Here is a 20,547-nt window from a genome sequence, read left to right as displayed (position 1 = left end):
TTATTATTATTCAGTATTCCAAACACCTTACTATGACATTAGCGCGAGGGGAATGCCTGTAAAGTATTAGCTCTTTGATATGTAAACCATTTAATGAGTAATTCTATTGGCGGGAGAAACTTGTTCACATTGAAGCACAGGAACCTTCTGTGAAGACTGAAATCAGTTTCTACCAATGCTTCACTTCGCTAAAGATGGTTATAATTTTTTTTAGTAATATTTTAACATAGACGAAGTATTTCAAAATATTACAATACGATGTACAAAAAGGACGAGCCGGAACAAGTGGAGATGGTTTATCTCCACAAACAAAACATGACTTAGTACTGAGATGGGATAGCTTGGAGATCGGTTTCGGCCTACCTGACGACACTTGCGTGGCCCCCTTGGGTGTCTTTAACCTTCGCGAATGGTGTGAGCATCTTTGGCCTTAACACGCAACCTTCTTCATCTGTTAGATGCAACGGAGGTCTACGACCATCGTGGGCCCAGCAGGATTTTACTCGCATGTCAAATTCAGCGTTATCATCCGCGATAGCCACAACCATCGTGAGGGGTGCTCCTAAAGGTACGATCGAGGATACTTGTCGAGCCCAAGGACCCTTTCCTTCTTGGATTTCCATCCAGCAACCGATGTTATCTCCTGTTAAAAGTACAGCAGATGTAATTAGAAAAATCGGCGGTCGCACTGCTATGTTAAAATGAAATATCTTTCTAATATTTTTCATATACTATTAACTTCGCTCATCCAATTATTATTTGGTGAGCTTACAAATCAAAACGTCAATATATGCCGAATAATCAGTATCCGATTAAGGTTTTACCAATTATGCTTTAATCAGAGATGGTTTCGTATTTATATTTTTTCGAAATTAGAACGATGAACCAGATAAACCACAAAAAAAGCCATTACATTTTTGTAAATATATTTAGGAATCGTATTGGAAAAAAAGATCACGTCTGTCAGTGGTACGATTTACAATCACTATATCATCCCAACGCACTTTACTATAAGCCATAGTGCCCCTAACATAGCCATAGTGATTTTTCCTGTTCAAAGATCCTCATTGATAGTATGTATATACCTTGGAAATTAAGCTCCTGCACTTCAAGGTCTGCTAACTGAATGGTGGGGGATTTTAGCGCAGATTTCTCGTAGGCATCATGCCACTCGCAACGAAGCCGTTTTGCTTCATCCCATGCCTCAATAACATCCTGCCCATACTGGATTACTATCGTATTCTCATAGAAGCTTCCCGCGTGGTCCGGCTGAAAAGTATTTTTTTAGAAAATATTCTTAAATCTAATTTGGTTCTACTGTTTTATATGTCTTTCGAAGTAATCTGTTCCCATATATGACTTATTACTGACGGATGCCTAATTAGAGATGTTCTGTGTAATCTGCAAATTTTAATATGAATATTTTTGGCCAACCTTTGTGCCGCATTTGTCGTAGAAAACGTCGAAGTCCACACCTCCAATAATATTTGAGCCAGGCTTAACGTACACGCATTCGGGATGACCATGATGGCCTTTTGAAAAGACCAAACCCTATAAACACGAGCATATCTCAGTTTGGAAGTTGTATTTAAAAACGCAATATATAATCAAAATATAGTTAATATTATTCCTAAAGGACTTCGATGAAACCTAAATCCATACCATTTTCTTTAACAAGACAAGAAACAAGCTGATTCGCATAGATTATCTACGATCTATTCTTGTTTGAATTTTTCCATATCTGTAGTCATATAGAGAAGCTCAAGATTACTATACTAGTAGATATGGTATTCTACCAGCAGAAATTGCATGTTCAAAACCTATTTGGCGGACTGTGTGTCCCTGTCATCAATACCGCGTGTCTAAGCCGGTATTATTAAGTTATACTCTTAGTCCACGCTTAACCTTTGGCTCCCTTGTACACGCAACGGGTTGTTTCCTACCCGAAATGGTTGAGGACCAAAATCCAAATGGACTCGCATGTGTCGCTTTCCACAGGCGACCTGGACATCTTGTAGACGAGTTTCCGGTTCAATTCCGTTAGAGAGAGCATTATCCCATTGGGTTCCCTGCGGAAAGTTCATGTTATGACTATCAAAGTGTGCCTATAATATCGGCATGTGTAAGTGCGGTGCACCAAGGCTACCATCGATGATCTAACGTAAAGGTTGTGTATGCGCACGAAATGTTGCGAGGATATCAATCATGTAAATAAATAAATAAATCAACTGCTCGTTATGAGAAACATAAACGAGGGTATCGTTTGTTGGGCGAAGCCATCTTACCTCAATGATGGACAATTTTGATAAAAGCAGTATAAATAGGTAAATGACGCTTCGTCGTTTTTGCCGCGTGGGTCTCTGAAAAACAAATGACACCAAATGTTTAGTCAGCTATCTCAACGATGCGCTGCGACTTGGGCACACGAATTTAAGACGAATTTGTATTTGTTCTAGTATTAGAAATTTAGCAGAACCTCTGGATCCACTCTGAGGCCCGGTGACGTTTGTATGAAGGCCTAAATGTTAGAATTACTGGAATCGTGTCCGAAAAACGCTACTTTTGACATGTGTGATTACTTCGGATGAATGCGTCCACATGTATTTATATGTAAGAGACACAACCAACCGAATTCTGAGAGCCGGAAGCGCACCTTCCATGTAAATAATCTTTTTTCCTAGCTCTCTACATGCCTATTTATGTTCCCCAACACAAAGAAGAATTGACAACTCTTTATTTTGAAGGGCCTTGAACTCTTGGCAAGGTTGTATGTGACTAATAGGGTTTGATACTCCGTAGGTGTCTCTTGCTGCTTGAATGCATATGGCTCTGAATATGGATCAAACTTCAAAAGCGTCTGTGAGGTTGCGTGGCATTCTGAAGACCCTGTATATATGCAAGAAGGAAGACTGAATATGTCAACCGTTTCAGCACATAGATATTATTCGCAAGCGAATGCTTCTTTCAGCTACCTACGCAGACGGTTACGTTTCATGGCCAAAGAGAGCAAAATGAATAGACTGTCTATCCAACCCCGTGATTATTATCGCGTTGATGAAAAAGACCCTTCGTTAATACATAAGGTAAGCCGTAACGTACACATATCTCAATGAGCTTCACTGCTTCGGAAAAGCTGTAAGGAATTTACTGACAATTAAATCAAATTACCTAAACTTGGTTCCTGATGATATACGTATACTCTTCTATGGAGCAGGATTGTAGAAATGGATTTGAGTCAGACAGGTTCGTTTCTTTCGCGTTCTGTGGCATGCTTGCTTTAATAGGAAGCCTGTGACAAATTTCACGTCGTTGTTCGAGAGTGGATCGTACGAGGATGCTCTCTATTTCGGTTTCCTATTGCCCTGTATATATGGAAAACGTCTCACAGTATGCTCCCGTTGCTGCGAAATAGCCCTGTATGGTCTCTGGCTAGATTTACCTACGGATCAGGACAGCTGCCACAACGGTTGTACGTATTGCGGTTTTTCCTCCCAGGAGGCGGGAAAAGCGAAGCTCTGCACGGTCTCCTTGTATAGACAAATACATTTGTTACCGCACAATCCCAATCGTTTGTTTAACTGCTGCCACCACAGAGAGGCCTGTCGCTGGCGATCTCGACTACTCGTGGCTATGCACCTTCTGCGAATGGTCGGATACCAGTGACAATGCAGAAAGTTCACACGATAATGGCAAACTTCTATTGTTGCCGATACGCTAAACAAAATGTGTGACTCGCGAACGCGAATATCCCGTCTAGCTGTAAGCCGTGCCACCTAAACATGAAGGTCGGAACAGTATTAGTTCTAATCGCAGTACCGTGGCTCACTCATAAAAAACTGGAGATAACAGATAGCTAAAGACAAAATTCTACGAACAGGTGGTACAATGAACTTTTCCTTTAGGAGATTTATGAAAAAAGTCAAGGAAGCACAATCATCATTGGTAGTAGTAACCTAGTTCTAGTTGGTTTTATCTAACGCCGACGCCCGAATTGTACGTAGCGCCAGCAAGGAAGTATTCTCTTAGAGATAGGTACGGCTGGTGTGGGGGATAGTTTGTAGGCCAGTCGCGTGAATTATAAGAAAAGGATATCGGTGCTTTGGGGGAAGCTACCGTCGACTGGAACGCTTTTTAGCTCGACTCTACCTGTCCAAGAGTCATTAACAGCTTCGCGTGAGGCCAATCTAACAAAAACAGAAAAAACAATCAGGCTGGGAGAAACGAGATCCAACAACAATAATATCAACGACCACAGCAAGCAAAATATCTGCTATTCTAGATAAAGAAGCAACATTTACATGAAACGCACAAACAAAAACCAGAGAAAAAAGAAGACGTTGAGCAGGCGTGGCGGCCAGAAAAGGGATACTGTGAAAGTTCCACGGCCCTCCTCCCTTCCCCGCCACCTTCCATCAAAAGCGTGTCTGCCGAGTTATATCGGGCGATAACAGAAAAAGTGGATGAACGGGGGTGAGTGAGGAACTTGGCAGAGATACTGTGTGTGTCCGAGATAACAAAATACTCAAAAAAACAGTTTGCTAAACGGTGGATAGAAGACTTGGATAGCAAGTAGCAATTGACTGACTGATTCAGCGTCGGATTGTCTGAACGAGTGTCGAGCAGGCCCCGATTTAAGCGCCCGAAAGCAAAACATTAAGTGATTTCGTTGCTTTGCATAGCGTTCGACGAAACGCGGGTACAACACATTTGCTGATGCTACCGTTAGAGAAGGGCAGGGCTAGTCGTACGGTGGAATCGAACCAGTGAAGTACGTAGAAACAGTCATTCAGAGCTGATGGCTGAAATTGCTGTAACAAGCATGATCGTGGCCAGCGGTTGCCGTGCCAAACCAAATGCATACGTATAAACGTGCATATTTTGCTCCGTTCCGCTGTTTGACACAAGACAGATGTGTGCGACACGCGACAATGAGTGAGTTTTGGTTATAAGTTATAAGCTGTCAGGCAATGCCACGATGCGCAGTACCCATTAGTTGGGTGGTAACGTAGGCGGTCTAGTGTCAAAGGCGTAGCAACGGTTATTGCGGGTGCAGTAGTACTAGCACGCCACAGTCGTACGCACGTGGTGCGTGCGGTTACCCGCGCATCTACAGTTTAATGTAACACAAAGAGCCAACTGGGTCGATGGCTGCTCCTGGTATTTTGATGTCTGACTTTGCCTCGGACCCTTTCTGGCAAACAAATACGTTGACTTAGGAAAGTGGAATAAAGAATGTAAACGATAAAAACAGAGGCGTAGACCATGGGGGCCTTCGGACAGGGTCCCAAAAATGACAATGTACGAAAAAGCAAACGAGCAAAACGAAAAGAAGAACAGACAACCCGTGATAATGACCAGAAGATGAAAATAGAGCGGTACGGATAAAACTTTGAAGAATTGCGGGCAAATCACCAGAGGGCGGTCAAGTGTCTTGAAAATCGGTACCAGACACAAAAATTGGCAGAAAAGTTGATGACATCTTTAACAAACAGATCTAAGTAAGCAAAGCTGAGAAACGTTACTCCAGGCCATTTAAAAGTATAGGGAGCGGCGTAGGTTTAGGGAAAAAAATCGTTGCAAATGGCTGAAAATAAAAGCAGCTTTGTTAGTCGAGCCATCTATATTGGTGAAAAGTACGTGGCAGCGTTCTAGGAGGAGATCTACAGGGGCAAAATGCACACCAGTCAAGCGTTCTTATATTAAATAATAGGGATGCACTGGCCTACAGGCCTATAAACGAGCACGGTTTATAATGGACCGACGGGAATCTTATAAAAATGCTACTTTAAAAGAACTGCTCCTACCGTGCTTCTCGAAAACGGCTGGCGAATTTTTGCTTTTAAACTCCTTCACAGCCAAGGGACAACCTAGTTTCCGAAGTTCTTCCAAAAGTATCGAATTTATTTGATTATCGCACCGCAGGTCGGCTGTAGATACGATACAATAGGAGCATGAATGAAAGACGTCTGCGCTGCTGTGGCTAGCAATTGAAAGATCTTCCTTTTTCTCCCTATTCAGTTATGCGTCCATCCATACGAGCGGGACGCCAGCATCGTATCGAGACACGATCGTTTCGTTGAGTTTTGGCATCTCTGAAATTATCTTCAAATGTGTGTTCACTTACCTTAGAATATACCCGTGAAATCAAATTGCCTTTACATATATCTACGTGCAATTTTGAGATAAGGCTCGCCGCGGTATCTTCCTAGTACCGGCCAAATGTCTGACAATTTAATAAAACGAATCGTGTAAAGGGGTTAGCCTTATCTTTTCCTTGAAGATATTCAGCGAAGTTTGCTAGATTTATGTCGGAATTAATTTCATGCCTGTCTGAGTTCTCCGCCATGATCGTCGAACACTAGCATCGCTGGCCATTTTCGTCCAAACAATAAAAAATAGCTTTGGAGTACCATTGTATATTGCGCTTCTGGAAACATATAGTAGGTCGCTGTGGTTGACTATTGTCAATACCAAGGTCTCTCCCTCTGTCTGTACTTCAATAAAGGGAATGATGCTGATGATGATTGCCGGTGCCAATCGTGATGACCACGTTAGAATAATTTATTTCAACAAAGCTAAGGTATCGCGGTGCGTTAAATGAAGCGCATATTGATATATGATGGTTAGCTTTGGCTAAAGAAATGCCAAAAGTTCGCTATGCTGGGTCCAGTAACTTCGCCTTCACGTTTACTTCCTCTGTTATTCCAATATACTAGCACCACTCACTTCACCGTGCTTCGGCAAACGTAGCACAAAAACCTAAAACAGAAGCTGAAAATAACGCCTTTTTTTTTACAGCCGGCTCCAAGGGCCAACCCATCTAGGCTTGACGAATACCCTCACATGGAGCTCTCCAGCATTTTTCCCCATTACTCATCGGTCGTTGCCAATGGCGTTCTAACATATCTTTTTCAAATGTTGATGCTTCTTCTTCCTAACAGTCTCTGCCGCTATGACGATGATAAGGACTATGTCTTTCAATGCGAACGTCGTGTCATCAAATGAACGCGCCTAGTGAACGTGCACACTGAAAACAACGACGATAACGAAAATTCAAAGGGAAAAAATAATAACGGAGACTTATAGCGTTACGAGCTACAGCGTCGCTTAAGCTATTGCTCCTCCATGTCTAGCTAATAAAAATGACATTATTTTTCGTTAAGTGGTTCGATCAAAGCGTCTAGTAATAGTGGGCAGCAATGATTCTTCTGGCGAGCCGGATGGGTCAGCATGGCGGAACGTTGCCGATTGCACTCCAGACACTGCTGATTTTGTGCATGCAACCTTGCAGCGCGGACCTTTTGGCCGGTCACCATGTTTGTCTATATGAGACATAACATAAGGAATGCTTTTTGTCCGCTTGCTGACCAGTTCACTTCTTCTGCCCAGCGTAACGTTCTGTCCTACCTCGATTGTGAGGGTTGGCCTAGATCACAATCTACAGTTTACACAAAGGATTTAACGAGTATATATGCAATGATCGGCTGTTGAAACGACTGCCGCGTGGTAGATTGATGCCGTTCCGTCAGTTCGCAAATCGCCGCAGTAAGCGCCGTGCGATTCGCTAACAGTCCGCTGTTTCTGCTCGAAGTAGAAGTCGATGGCTGGCGTCGATCTTGAGTAGATTTCGGTGTTGACAGCTATCTAGGTACATATATGACTTTGACGGAACTTTCTGTCTTTGATGGTTGCCATCAATACATCAATAACATCCTCAAGCGTCTAGTTAAAGGAATTTTACTTGTTGTCTTCTTCATTTCTTATAACGTTAGGTTCGGCTGTATTCATAACGGGCACAGCCCGACTTTGGTTGGCCTACATCTATACAAATGTTCTTAGATCTATATTGTGCTCAGGCTACATATATTAACTACGATTTAGCATGTGCTCGGACAATATTGTACGTAACAGCTGGTTAAAAAGCAGAAGTGGTTAACTATGTATTTCCAGTTTGTAGAATTGCTGACATAGGGAAAGAAATGAAAAATTCTGTAATTTCGCCCCTTCGACGAAATGTTTGCCGGCATATCTTTAAAACAAAATAATTAAATCGAAGCTTCGGGCACTTGCGTCTTCGTCCGGGCCAATTTTTGGCGGAAGGCGTAATACGACGACCGACACCATTCCTCCGAACCACTGAAGATGTTCATGTCACCGTTTTTGTGCTTCTAAAAAACGTGTAACATATGTGCTATTGTTATTGCACTGTCATCTAATGAAATGTCTAGCGCCTTCATTGTCTCGACTCGACCGGCACGGCTGGAGTGCCTGCTGTTAGTGTTATGGAAACCCTCTCTGGTCCAGCTGAATGCTAATGCTAAATAAGATGCACTGTTATATTTCTAGCTTATCATTCGTCTTGGTCATCCGCCTTGGCGTGCGATTCGGAAGCTTGCTAGGCGGCGGGAACTGCACAAAAACAGAAGAAGCACCGCTATAGCCTCGACAGAAGATTCGTCCATCTGTCTATGTCGGGACTTCTGCTCGTTTTCCTTTGTTGGATTGCCTGCCTGCCTATCTAGTAAACTGCGATCTGAATCACCTGTATCATTGTAGTAGTACGGTTATGACTTGCCGCCTGTATCATAATAGCCCTAATGAAAAAAAGAGTGTCGGGGACCAAACGAACATAAATCAGGGGAACACTTGTGCTATTATCTAAGAACTTGCGCTATTATATCATACAATTAGGTAATGTTTACGAATTGCTCTATTAGGCAATCTTAAACATATGTGACGGGCATGTAATAACCAGCTGTCAACACCTCGCTACTTGTATGCACTAGACTAGTTGACAATAATCCGCATGGGTAAGACTTTATATTATTACGATAATCTACTTTTTTTTTTTTTTTGCAGAGTGCGATTTATCTTTTTCAGAGAGGTGCTTGATACTTCAGCAGAAATGAATGGGGTATCTGTTAGATCTGAGGAGGGGTTTGATGGTGAACTGTAGTAAAAATGTTATACTCATTAAGCAAGTTGTCCGGTTATAGACGTCATTATTCAAGTTCTGTCAATTGTTTTACTGGTTTTTTGATAGCATTCGTATAGCATCCCTTCCTGAGTATACTCATAGCGTAAAAATAGCTTGCGACAATAGAAGTGATGATTTTTTTTTACCCAATGATCTATGTAGCCTGCATGGCTTACTTCGGTGAGGCAATCCTAAAAAATAGCGTGTAACTTCGACTGCAGGAATAAACAACTGGTAAGGAATCGAGTGGGCCTCAGACGCTGGGAAGTCGATGACCTTTCGAATTATTTGAAATTTCACAGTCAGCTTACCGCACGGTCACATTTGGTCAACGTAAACCTCATTGCTTCTTCACTCCTAGTACAACATATTCGAGACGGTTTGCGCCGTGCTGCGAAACTGCATTACGCTACTCCTATATTCGCTTCACTTATTAGACATTGTTTTCCTGCGCACCTGACCTGCAGTGCTTTTTTCATGCTATCATCGTTTCAATCCGTGGTGTAGCCAATTTATAGCTTCGCATTATTCCCCTAGAACGCATGACCCCTGTCCATGCATATCTCGCTTTTTTTAGGGGTGTCTACCGAGCTGCTCCCCGTCTCGTAGTACTCTATCGTCCAGTCGATCACCGAAAACAACATTGAGCGACTGGTTGGACGTCCATGACTCTAGACTGGAACACCAACAATGTTGACGATGCTGTCAACAGCAGCAGCAGCAGTTTGCTATAACGTCATTGGGCCGAAAGAAGGGCACGTCACCTCAAAAAAGATGCCTGGCGGCTTCAAAGTCCTATTCGTTACAAGCAGCTGTTCCAGCGATTCCTCAACAACAGACAGCGGACTCCATTGCCACTGTTGTTTTATCATAGCGGCGGCCTGCCATCGTGTCCGGCGACGAGCGAGGCGTAAAGTAGTTGTTGTAGAGATTTAAGACGATGCTGGCGACGGTGGCAATCGTGAGGACGTCTTGTCAGGCCTCGGCGTTCGTCTCTGTAGCTAAGGCTTGGTGTACCGCTGTCTTCACGTTGTCTCGAGCAAAAGCTGCCGGACACGTCCTAAACACAGAGCAACTTCAAGCTGGACCGCGCGCGAAAATGACCTTGCTGTTAACCGTAACAGCAAAAGCGGTGGCAACTGTTGTCGTCGTTGTACATATATATATGTGTATAACACTAGCGTAACGTGCGTACCACGCCAAAGTGATCTTGCTTCCCGCTGCGCAAACAGCCTTTCTCGTTCTGCCACACCATAGGTTCCGGTTTGGCGGAAGCGACGATAACGAAGTCGGCGGAGACGCAAGCACGAGCCACTACAATTTTGCAACGTGCATCACCCACCCGTTCGTTGATCCAGTATAGTCACTTACAATTTTCCTCAAACGACGTTCATTAGCGCCAGTGAACTTTTAAGGGCTTTCAATCATAACAGCTTCGGAGAACCTCATCAACAAAAAACACTGAAGGATCGGACAAAAGCTTGCGCACGATTCATCATAGAAGTACAATAATCGTGAACAGGTGTAACTGAATGATTACTGATGATGCTGATAATAGTGGTGATGTTGTAGGGTGGAAGAGGGAATCGAATGCAGAACCGTTGAAAAGCCCATATCTGGCAGAGGGCATCTTGTTCGAAATTAACACAAGGGGGCGGAAATAGTTTTTGAGTTAATGGACTTTTGTTGCCAGAGCTCCAGCACAAAAAGCATCCACGTACAGCTTTCTGAACGGTTCAGTATTCTGATGGCACATCGTAACTTAACTTTCTGTCTAGTAAGATTACACGTTTGGATTGGTGCGCTCACGTAAAGTGGAAAGTTATCTTGTTGTGACAAAGTGTCACGTTGAAGGTATTGAGCTATCTGTCTGTATTAGATGTCAAAGTTCAGGGCGGTAGACATCAAACTATTTATGTGGTTACCCGCCTTCGTGAAAGTTACCTACGGAAAAACATGCTCTGTAAACACTGTCTGTACAATTTTCCGTGGTTTATCTATATGTTATTGCCAGTGGACCGATGAGAGACAACAAGCATTAACAATCAAATCTGCCAAAATAATTACCCCAAAAAAAAAGTAAGTGTTTCTGTTTTTTTCACCAAACGGCTATATTACTGAAATTGTGGCATTGCCTAAATTGTGGATTATCGTAAAAATTCATTGAAATCTTTTCGTTGACTTGTCTAAATGTCCATTCAGCGTCTGCCTCTTAAAAATCAGAAATACTCACGAGACCACGGATGATTTTTATTTTTTAGTGAGACCGTAGTCCACATATGAATCCGTCAGGAGGACGTGTCTTTAAGCTAGCGATTCCCCATAGTTAAATCTCCGTATGCAGTCAAGCGTTGACTCCGGTAGATAAGATAATCCACACGGAATAGCAATAGTTGTGAACTTAAAGGTACCTTCTCAGTGAACGGAAGTGCTGACAGGTAGTCCGGGAAGTTTAAACAGAAACAAACCCTCTTTTCCCTAGGTGATCAATTGTCAGCGGGACACTAGCCTACATATCAATGTAAACCTAATGTTCGATGAGCAAGGTCAGTGACTTCATCTAGGTTATCTATGTGCATGTGGCTGTTGACCAATGCATCTGTGGCAGTACTCGTCTTCCGAGTAGCCAAAAATATCGAGATCTTCGCTCCGGTAATGGCGCATATGCGGCCCAGACGATATTTACACCGGTAACGATCACACGAATCGGAGCGAGATCCTTCTGAGTCAAAGGTGTTACTATTCGAAGTTCATTGCATCAGGCTGGGACGATAAATCGATGCTACGTGTTTAATAGGAGAGCGGTCTCCAAGGTCCGAATGAGCTCCATGCCCATCTACAGATTGTACACATACGAAAAATGTAGTATTGCGGCTGTACTGCGTAAAGCTCTATGTCCGCCATAGAGATGGGCGCAGAGATAGATCTCGGATCCCCTTAAGCGCAACGTAGAGATCTTTTCGATGTTACCTTTCATATGGAAGTTACTTATAGGCGATAACACAGTGGATTATGGTTTCTTGCGAGCCTCGTATGTGGCGTTTGGTACGGCAGCGGCATAACGAAATATTTGACGCTCCAAGTGTTTTCTCGCCAGTAGAACAGTTGAAGGTAAATCAGTTTATGCCAAATCTACTTTCCAATTATCCTATCAAAATTAGTGGGTTATGATGCGAGCGCCATCCTTCAAGCGAAGCGCACACAACACTCATCGGTTTGCGCAAACCCGAAAGTTTTTGGTCTCTTCGAAATTAGGTCAGCTATCTTTTCAAATCAGCGCCAGCTATATAAGCGGTTCTCTAAGTTACATATGATCCGCCGCTTCTCAGTCTGATTTAACTTGATAAACGCACATCCAGTTTTCGAAGCTTAGTCAGATCTTCCGGTATCGCCTATACAGAATTGTCTGATTTCGTATAGTATCATATACACTTTGTTTTCGCCAGACACACATACGCTTTGCGGATTAGTTTCAGTTTGATAGCTACCCCAATTTTTTTTTTGTTCTCGTTCTGCTATGCAACTTTAGTTCGCCGAAATCTACGGAAATCGCGACTCGACCCCGTCCTCTCCGTTCCAACCTTCCCCTCTCCGATATCGCGACTGAGCGGGGCAATGGCAGTTTTCCATCGCTATCTTTTGTCATCATCAAATTGACCCATAGGCTGACGCACATCAATGCACACACAAACGAACAGAAGCCATTCGGACCGCGGAAGTTCTCCATTAAAAAAAAAAAACAGTCCATTCAACAAATCAGAATTGGATTATCGTTGCGTCTTCCCATAGCAGTCGCCACGTACGGCGATGACAAGAGGTCGCTCATATCGATGTAGCCAACAACGACTAGATAAAGGCAAAGTACCAAACGACCCACTCGTCCATAGAACAAATCTCGACCGAATTTTAACTGGTCAGCAATTGAAACCGACGGTACGGTTATAAATTTGTTTGTTGACATTTGCCAAATGCTGTTGTTGTTGTCGCCATCGTTCCAGCTTGCTGTCACCGTTTTTGTCGAACTTACTACAGTTGGCTTTCCGTTAGTTCACTGTGTTTATGCGGGAGGCTGCGTGTGATGTATTGAAGACGAAATGAAGACTAAAAGTTTTTACAAGTAAGGTAACGGCTACTTTGGACAATAGCAGCTTGGGCGTTTTGTGAAGGAAGACAAACAACTGCTAACGCTTAACAGTTGTTCTATTGTAACGATGTCCATGCCTGCTGAAGAGATATTGGCCTTAGTAAAAATAGTTTTGCCGAAAGTGCCGTTTGCTAGTAGCTGTGGGCTGGAGCAACTGCGTGGCTGAGTGTGAATGTCTAGTAAATAACACCGGGCCAGATCTCGCTGCCAATCATCAATCGATAAGAAGAAATGTTGACTGAAAAGTGGGTCTGATGCTAGGACGATGGAACTGGGCCATTAATCAGCGATGTGTGAAGGTAGTACTAGGATAGAATAACGCAAACAAGACTGAATAGCGATAACTAACCTTATAACAGTAGTTTAACGATTTCGCTAACGGCTACGGTTGACATTAGTAATTAAGCTTGCTATACAAATAGAATTCACTGATCGACTTTTCTAGTTTTCGTCAGCAAAACAAACCAAAAGGATCGTCTGCATTCATTGCAGCAGATCGTGTGGAACAGGGGTACGGTAACGTACCTTATCATTACCGCTGTCTTTAACAAAAAATAGAAAAACAAACACGCTGTACATACAATGCAATGACGTAGATAGAGGCTGTCACTTGTTGTTCACGGCGGCTGTCTGACTAAGTCCGAGTTTTAAACAAATCGCGCCATATAAGTATGGTTGCCACAGAAGCACCACGAGCTGGATGTTGCAGGATATGGTTGAAGTTATGGCTGACACGATTTCGAAGGCACGCTTTGCAGATTTTTTGTGGATCAGTCCGCTTCGACAATGGACCTCTTCGTATCAAGGAGTATGTAATTGTTCCGTCAACTCATAGGTGAAGTGGCAAAGGAATACGAGGGAAGTTCGCAATATGTATTTTTAGAGTGTTGCAATTTTGTTCATTTTCATTATAACTATTATATAATAGTTCTATGGTAATAACTGGTGACGTTATTCATCAGCTTCGTCATATATAGCGTACGGCGATATAACAAATGACTGGGGTAACCGTAAGATCTGATGGTATTAGCTTCAGTCTTTCCGGTGTGGTAGAATATACCGCTATTCCTATAGCTACTATTGTATTGGGTTGTTACGCACGAGTTTGGTGGACTTGGAGATTGAATAACTGCTCAACTACTCATCATTAGCAAGTGAATTTCAGCTAGCAAAAATCTCGCTATGCTAGAAATTTTTAGGTGAAAATCGGCTAAGTTTACTTAAGAAGAACTAAGTTCAGACAAAAAAGTATTCTCTAGTCTTGAAAATTAACGCTCAGTGGTCAGGCTTTTGCTCTTCGAAGGCCACAGCGCTTCGGTAATTCGTTGATGAAGATATTAGGCAAAGGGCCTTAGGCTAAAGCACGGTACGTGAATCTGATATTGATGTGTTACAGAAGAGCGGAGAAGATGTCGAAGGACAAAGGAGAACAACAACGCACTGCCGCACTGCAGGAGGCTTTCTACGAAAGCAGAGTTTGAAGTCTAAGAGCCTTGTCGGCCAAAACTGGCATTTAACATATAACAGAATTATATTCCAAATGAAAAAAATTAGTAAAAATTTGTATCCATAAATTGGACAGGAAATGTGTGTGGTGTAGTCCGTAAGCAATGTACGAACAATAGGCAGGAGGATAATGTCGCTTTGGTTCGGTAGGAGCATTGAGTAGATTTCGACGCAATACGATGGGGGTACACTGCGATACACCTCAGAGGCATCTGTTACTAGGAGACGCTTGCCGTAACTGAAGCAATGGATACAACCCACGACCTCGAGTTTCGATGCCAGCGTCAAGCCTTATTGTCATGCCTCGATTATCTGTTCGATTGAGCAAAGGAATTTCCAACATTGGCTTGCGTGTTTCCCAATCTGTGTCCGTGTGATTATGGGGCTTTATACGGCCAAAAATCAACTGATAGATTCAACTGTCGATTAACATTTGAAAGCCATAAATAGAGTGTGAGAACACGAATATACGGCTACCCAGCAGCTGCCAGAGCGCTGAGACAAAAACAAGGGGGAACACGACTTAAAACATAATAATTCTAACCAAACTAGTTGGAATGTTCTTTTTTTTTAATTTTAAAGTTCGCTGGATTTGCTTGTATCAATCTACTATTGTGTCGATTATAGAGAAATATATGTAATAAAATGACGACATAATAGAGTCTTTAGATTACTTCAGTCAATCTATGAGGAAGGCACTGGTAACGCATGACGATGGTGTGCTATGTCTGGGGATTTTCACAAATTTATGTATGTAAGTTGCAACCGAATTAGTTTCTACGGGTACTAGAACGCCCTACGTACTTCTTGCCTGGTCGAACATCTGCAAGCAGTTTTTATATATCTAATATTTAGACACCATATTGATAAATTACGCTTCGAGCGTTAGCCTGTCAAAGGTCGTCGTTTCAATAGATCGTTTGTTCCCCTTCAAAATCGGATGTAGTCGACAGCTGCCAAACGTGTCCTTCTGGTATGACTGCGTGTGGCTAGCTTGCGCTTCACGCCTTGTAATCAGCTATTCGACACGTTTATGTGTGTGATACCATGTAGTGGTTCAGGCGAAACGATCCTCTTTCGCCATATCAAATGTGGTACCATTTTTGCAAAACGATTGACTTCTGCTATTGCGATCAAATAGCAGTTGCTTTTTTGCTACCGTCGTGGTCATTACACAGTTACTGTCGCCACGATAGCGTGCCATCACGCATTTGAGGTTGGTACCTTCAACACAAAACAGAAAGACGTCATGAGAAGCCATCGGCGCACAGCCGGTGGCCAGTAAAATATAAATGATGCGCACGAACGGACGTGCATTGATGGTCGGGCTGATATTGGCGATGTCGGTACTGGGTTATCTATTTTTCTAAACGAAAAGAGAAAACGAAAGATGGCAGCAAACGCGAAGACCTTCAGCCCCAGAAGATTTGGTTTTACTACGGCCGTTGCAGAATTCCGGCGCCTTCTGTAGCGAGGACGAGATCGATCGTGCTGACCGAAACCGTAAAGGATCCGGTTGAGGGTTGCAGGCGGCTCACGCCGACCGAGCCGGCCGGCCAGCCAGCCAGCCAGCCAGCCAGCCAGCCAGCCAGCCAGTGAGTGGATGAAGAGAAAGAAATGAAACAGTATGAACGGAATGTCGATATGATACAACAAATGGCGTTCGGTGAATTTAAACATCAAGCACCGTCATCTGATCATCAGTCCAGCTGATCTGGTGATCTCTCCCGCTGTTGCGGTCGATTTTCGAAGTCTTCACTGGGTCATTGGCAGCTTGTCGCGGCTGCAGTCGCGTCGATAGCTGGCGGCGATTTCAGTCAGAAAAACTGCGAAGGGATTTCTTCCGCTATTGCCGCTGCTGTCGAATTTGGAAAGGACAGTGTCTTTAATACGTCGACCGTTAGTATGATATTTACGATAATGACAAGTACCCTTGTCATTGTCGTAACGAGGGTAGTTTTACGTTTATTACTACTGTCTATTGAAGTTCATTGTTTTTTGGCGACTGTATCAATAACAGTGTTAGTTCGGGTAGCTAGACTGATTCAACGAACGAAAGAGAGAAAAGCTGAGGACGGCATGACAAACAACACATAAATAACTAGCTAAAAAAAAAACGTTTCATGCGATTTTCTAGTTTGTTACAGCGCTCTTTAGGTTCTGGTGTTGGCAACGCATGTTAAACTATCTATTGACTGATCAGCGAACCGCATTCGGAAAGGCGTGGCACGAAAATCATCAAAAATGAGATTTTTTTCGCTATATAATAAGCAAAATATTGAAGTAAAATTGCCCATATTCATGTACGGTATGGGGTAGTTATTACGATTTGGAAAGGCGGTATGTCTATCTTCCGTACAAAGCTTATGACATATCTATGATTATATATTAAGGCTCATTTTTTAATTGCCGGCATTTCCGCCCTTCTACTTGACGGGTTTGTTTATTCATACAAGCGTTAAATATTGTTTATATACGTGCATTATCAAACTGCTGTCCAGATTAAGCAGTGTTTAACGGAAATCGTAAATGTTACTGTATTTTAATTCGTTCGCTATGGATTTTGAAAACGTTGACGCTTCCCGGCGAGCTTGTTGTTTTCTATTTAGAGATTCTGTGAGGTTGTCAGGATCGCTTAAACTGAGTATACTACTCCCACTTCGATCGTGGACAGAATCCAAGGGAAAGATTAAAGACGCAGACGTCATTGACCGGCATAATACAATAAGCTTGAAAAATTCTTCTAAACACTGCCACCTCCAGTTCGAAGTTGGACCGAGACCGAGTTGAATGCGGTCGTGATACTGCAACTATAATCGGTATAAAAATACACCGCATTGATGACGAAATGCACAGCAAAAACATTGATAGGCAGCATCTACTAGGCAACCATACGCTTTTATCACATTTAAGCACATCCGACGTGCTATATGATAGATGTGAAGCATGCCATATTGCTTTATAATTCGATCAACTTTATAGAAACATCGTAGTAGTAATCATAGTACGATTTTCTGTTGACCTAATTAGTTTCTCGCGATTTCCAATTGCGCCGACGACTTTGTTGTTGCCTGTATCGTATTTGCGCCCTCTGCACCACCATTGCGGCTTCTAATTAGCGCCGTCCACAGTCCGTTGTATCTCTGCCATTATTCATTTCTGACACCACTTTACCTCCAGGATAGCGCTCCGCCGCCATCAGCCGTCAGTATACCAGCAAGGACTGTAGCATCAGCACGTGGTTTACCATCACTCCCTCGCCAGCATCTATCTGGAACTGTAAATCCAGCACAAGACCTTCGTTACTACTGGTCTCATTACCGTCTTTATTTGTTCATGTATAGCCGTAAGTCATCATCCCCCCCCCCTCCCCCCTCCCCCCGCTCAACGACCCCCCCGAATCGCCAATTTCCTCTGTCTCGTTGCTTCTGCCACCGTTTTCCCACTTTCGCTCGGCCGAAATGAACGATTCTGATTTACATCTTTAACGCAACAACTACGTTTGTTCGCGCGTACGATGCTGTTGTGCGTTTAGATATGTCATGACCTCAAGTCGGTATTCGAACGAACCCGCACCGAACGATGTAGGAAAACGTAAGGGCGTCGAGCTTAACTCGGATTGTTATAGTGAGTAGCCTATGTACTGCAGCAGTCACAGCAGCGTCAGGCTGCGATGTCAAATTTAGGCTACGTCAGATTTATTTTTTACGTCAGCATTACTACCGGCGGCACAGCGTTGCTGTTGTTACCTTCGCCGTCATCATCGACTCACTCCTAGTAATGACCAGCGAAAAATCGCTGGCGTTACGGTTTATCCGCATCATCTGATTACGAGCAAGTGAGCGCTTTCTATAAGAAACAAATCAGCCAGAGGGATAAAGAAGAAATCCCTAGCTAAAATCGAAGTCCAGAGGTCGAACCATCACTGCTGTTGAAATTGTTTAAGAAAACAGTAGTCCTGATACAATGCCTAGGTGCGCACCGAAGTTGCTTCATCGTCATTATGCTCGATGAACTCCTCGACAGGGTCCGTCTATGGGTAAAGATCTTCTCTTTCGCCTAATCAGGATGGATCTAACAAGATTGTCTAATAAGGTCAGCCAGAATCCCGGCAAATGTCAGCACTGCTTGTGAGCTTAAGTCAGCTCCATTTTCGGTATCATCGGCAGCGTGCGTGAAGTTGCGGCGATGCCACTTTAGATCGTGCCAATCCACTAGTCATTTACGCTCAGCATTGGCCAGGTGCTAGCCGCATGGCGGTCACAAACGACTATAAAACGAGCGTTTTTTGAACGGAAAAAGGTACATCTAATGCAAGAACATAGAATTGACGGCATTTGAAGTCGTTGCTTGAACAGAATACGACACCGGACAAAATCGCGCCGCAGCGGATGGCTATTGCATCGTGCGGATTGTAGATACCTGTTGTCATTGCCACTGCGGCTGCCGCAATGCCGGCTAGAGCTTGGTCGTGATGGCTTTTGGCGGAACTCTAACAGAAGAATATTCCACTATTAAAATTTGATGACCCCGATATACACTGCGGCTGACGCACAGACGCGTACGTTTTCACACACACACACACGATGCCCGACGTAGGCCAAGAAAGGGACGCGAAAGGAACTATTGGTTAGCGCCTTACGAATCCATACGCATGTGGTATAAGCAAGCATTCATAGATGTACAGTAGACAATGGAGTATTTTACGATAATAATGATGACGATGGCGGTAGTAGACAACGGCGGCCGTGGAGGCGTGACGAATTCGGTCGGTCGGTCGGTCGGTCGGTCACCCACCCCGCACACGATGGTGATACCGTGTCGCGTCTGTTATGAGCTACGCTTAACGAAAGAACAGCCTTGTGCACGTTCATGATGGAAACTGAATGGCCAACGGCCAACAACGTGCAGCATGTACGTTGCCGGCGTGTGATCCTTGAGCACTTTTTTTCAAAGTTCTCCAGTGTAAAAGTAGGGCAAATTGCAGGAACGATTTCGAAGGTGACCAACCGAAGTCAGTCGAAAAATAGATGTATGTACTGCACGACGTAACGTGAAGTCGAAAACCGACGGAGAAACCAGCAATCAGTTGTACCGAACGAGTTCTTGCAAATCATTCGTTAAACATAATTTTCATAAGAGCGGCAGTGTCGAAAGAAAGAGAGCGGAAAGAAAATAAAAAACGTCGATGAGGGAATTTAATCGAATTTTGCCGTTAAACACAAGACAGATACGTTCGTTTAGTTCGAGACAAACGGGGAAAAGTTCTGTTTTATCGGTTTAAAAAGCCTATTCCTTTTCCTCTTACCAGAAGTGGAGGTAGCATAATGCGCTTAGACAGCCGGCGCCCAGAATAGAATTTCATAGCGACGAGCAAAAGCTATCTGAACGGTTAACCGGCGGTATCCGTCGCTTAATAATATTAGTGTTAAATTGTTCTTTATATGCTGTCCCATAGAAGGAACGAGTCACGCGAACTGGCAAGTGAGCAATACGCTGAGCGGGTACGCAGGGCATACCTCATTGACGGTAAACTTTGTCATAAGCGGGTATGGAAAATAGCAATGGCTGAAAAGCTCGAGAGCTATCTATTTTCAGCATATCGTGAAACAAGAACGAAAAGAAAGAATGGAAAAAAAAAAAACTTTTTTGGATTTCCTTCTCGATCGACCCATTTCCAACCAAGACTGAATCCTAAACAATTTTTCGCGCGTATCGAGCAGAAGCAGACGAGCCAACGTGCCAAAACAAATCGACACTCGAACACGCTATTCTACGTATGTGATACCTTATATTACGATGGATATTTTGCATTAGTAACGAAACAATAGAAGCGGAAAACTTATACCGGAAGCTAAGGTATAACCATGCTAACAACGTAATATAACGTAACTCGTCACTGTCCTATTTCGTCTTATAT

General features: G+C 43.3%; 1 protein-coding gene across 1 annotated transcript in view; it reads right to left on the bottom strand.

Annotated features, from left to right (window-relative positions):
• Positions 1-20,547, bottom strand: part of LOC111260254 (uncharacterized) — a 29,244-nt gene that overhangs the window by 3,453 nt on the left and 5,244 nt on the right. Inside the window, exons 2-6 of the mRNA XM_022832854.2 lie at positions 2,286-2,360; positions 1,944-2,069; positions 1,435-1,551; positions 1,086-1,269; positions 364-643 (exon numbers count right to left, since the gene is read on the bottom strand). Coding sequence (XP_022688589.1) covers positions 364-643; positions 1,086-1,269; positions 1,435-1,551; positions 1,944-2,069; positions 2,286-2,360 — 782 coding nt within the window. The remainder of the gene's footprint in view (positions 1-363; positions 644-1,085; positions 1,270-1,434; positions 1,552-1,943; positions 2,070-2,285; positions 2,361-20,547) is intronic.

The sequence above is a fragment of the Varroa jacobsoni genome, unplaced genomic scaffold, assembly GCF_002532875.2.
Source record: "Varroa jacobsoni isolate VJ856 unplaced genomic scaffold, vjacob_1.0 scaffold_416, whole genome shotgun sequence".
In the NCBI taxonomy this organism is placed as follows: Eukaryota; Metazoa; Arthropoda; class Arachnida; order Mesostigmata; family Varroidae; genus Varroa; species Varroa jacobsoni.
Note: the sequence above shows the minus strand (reverse complement) of the source record. Positions and strands in the feature narration are given on the sequence as shown.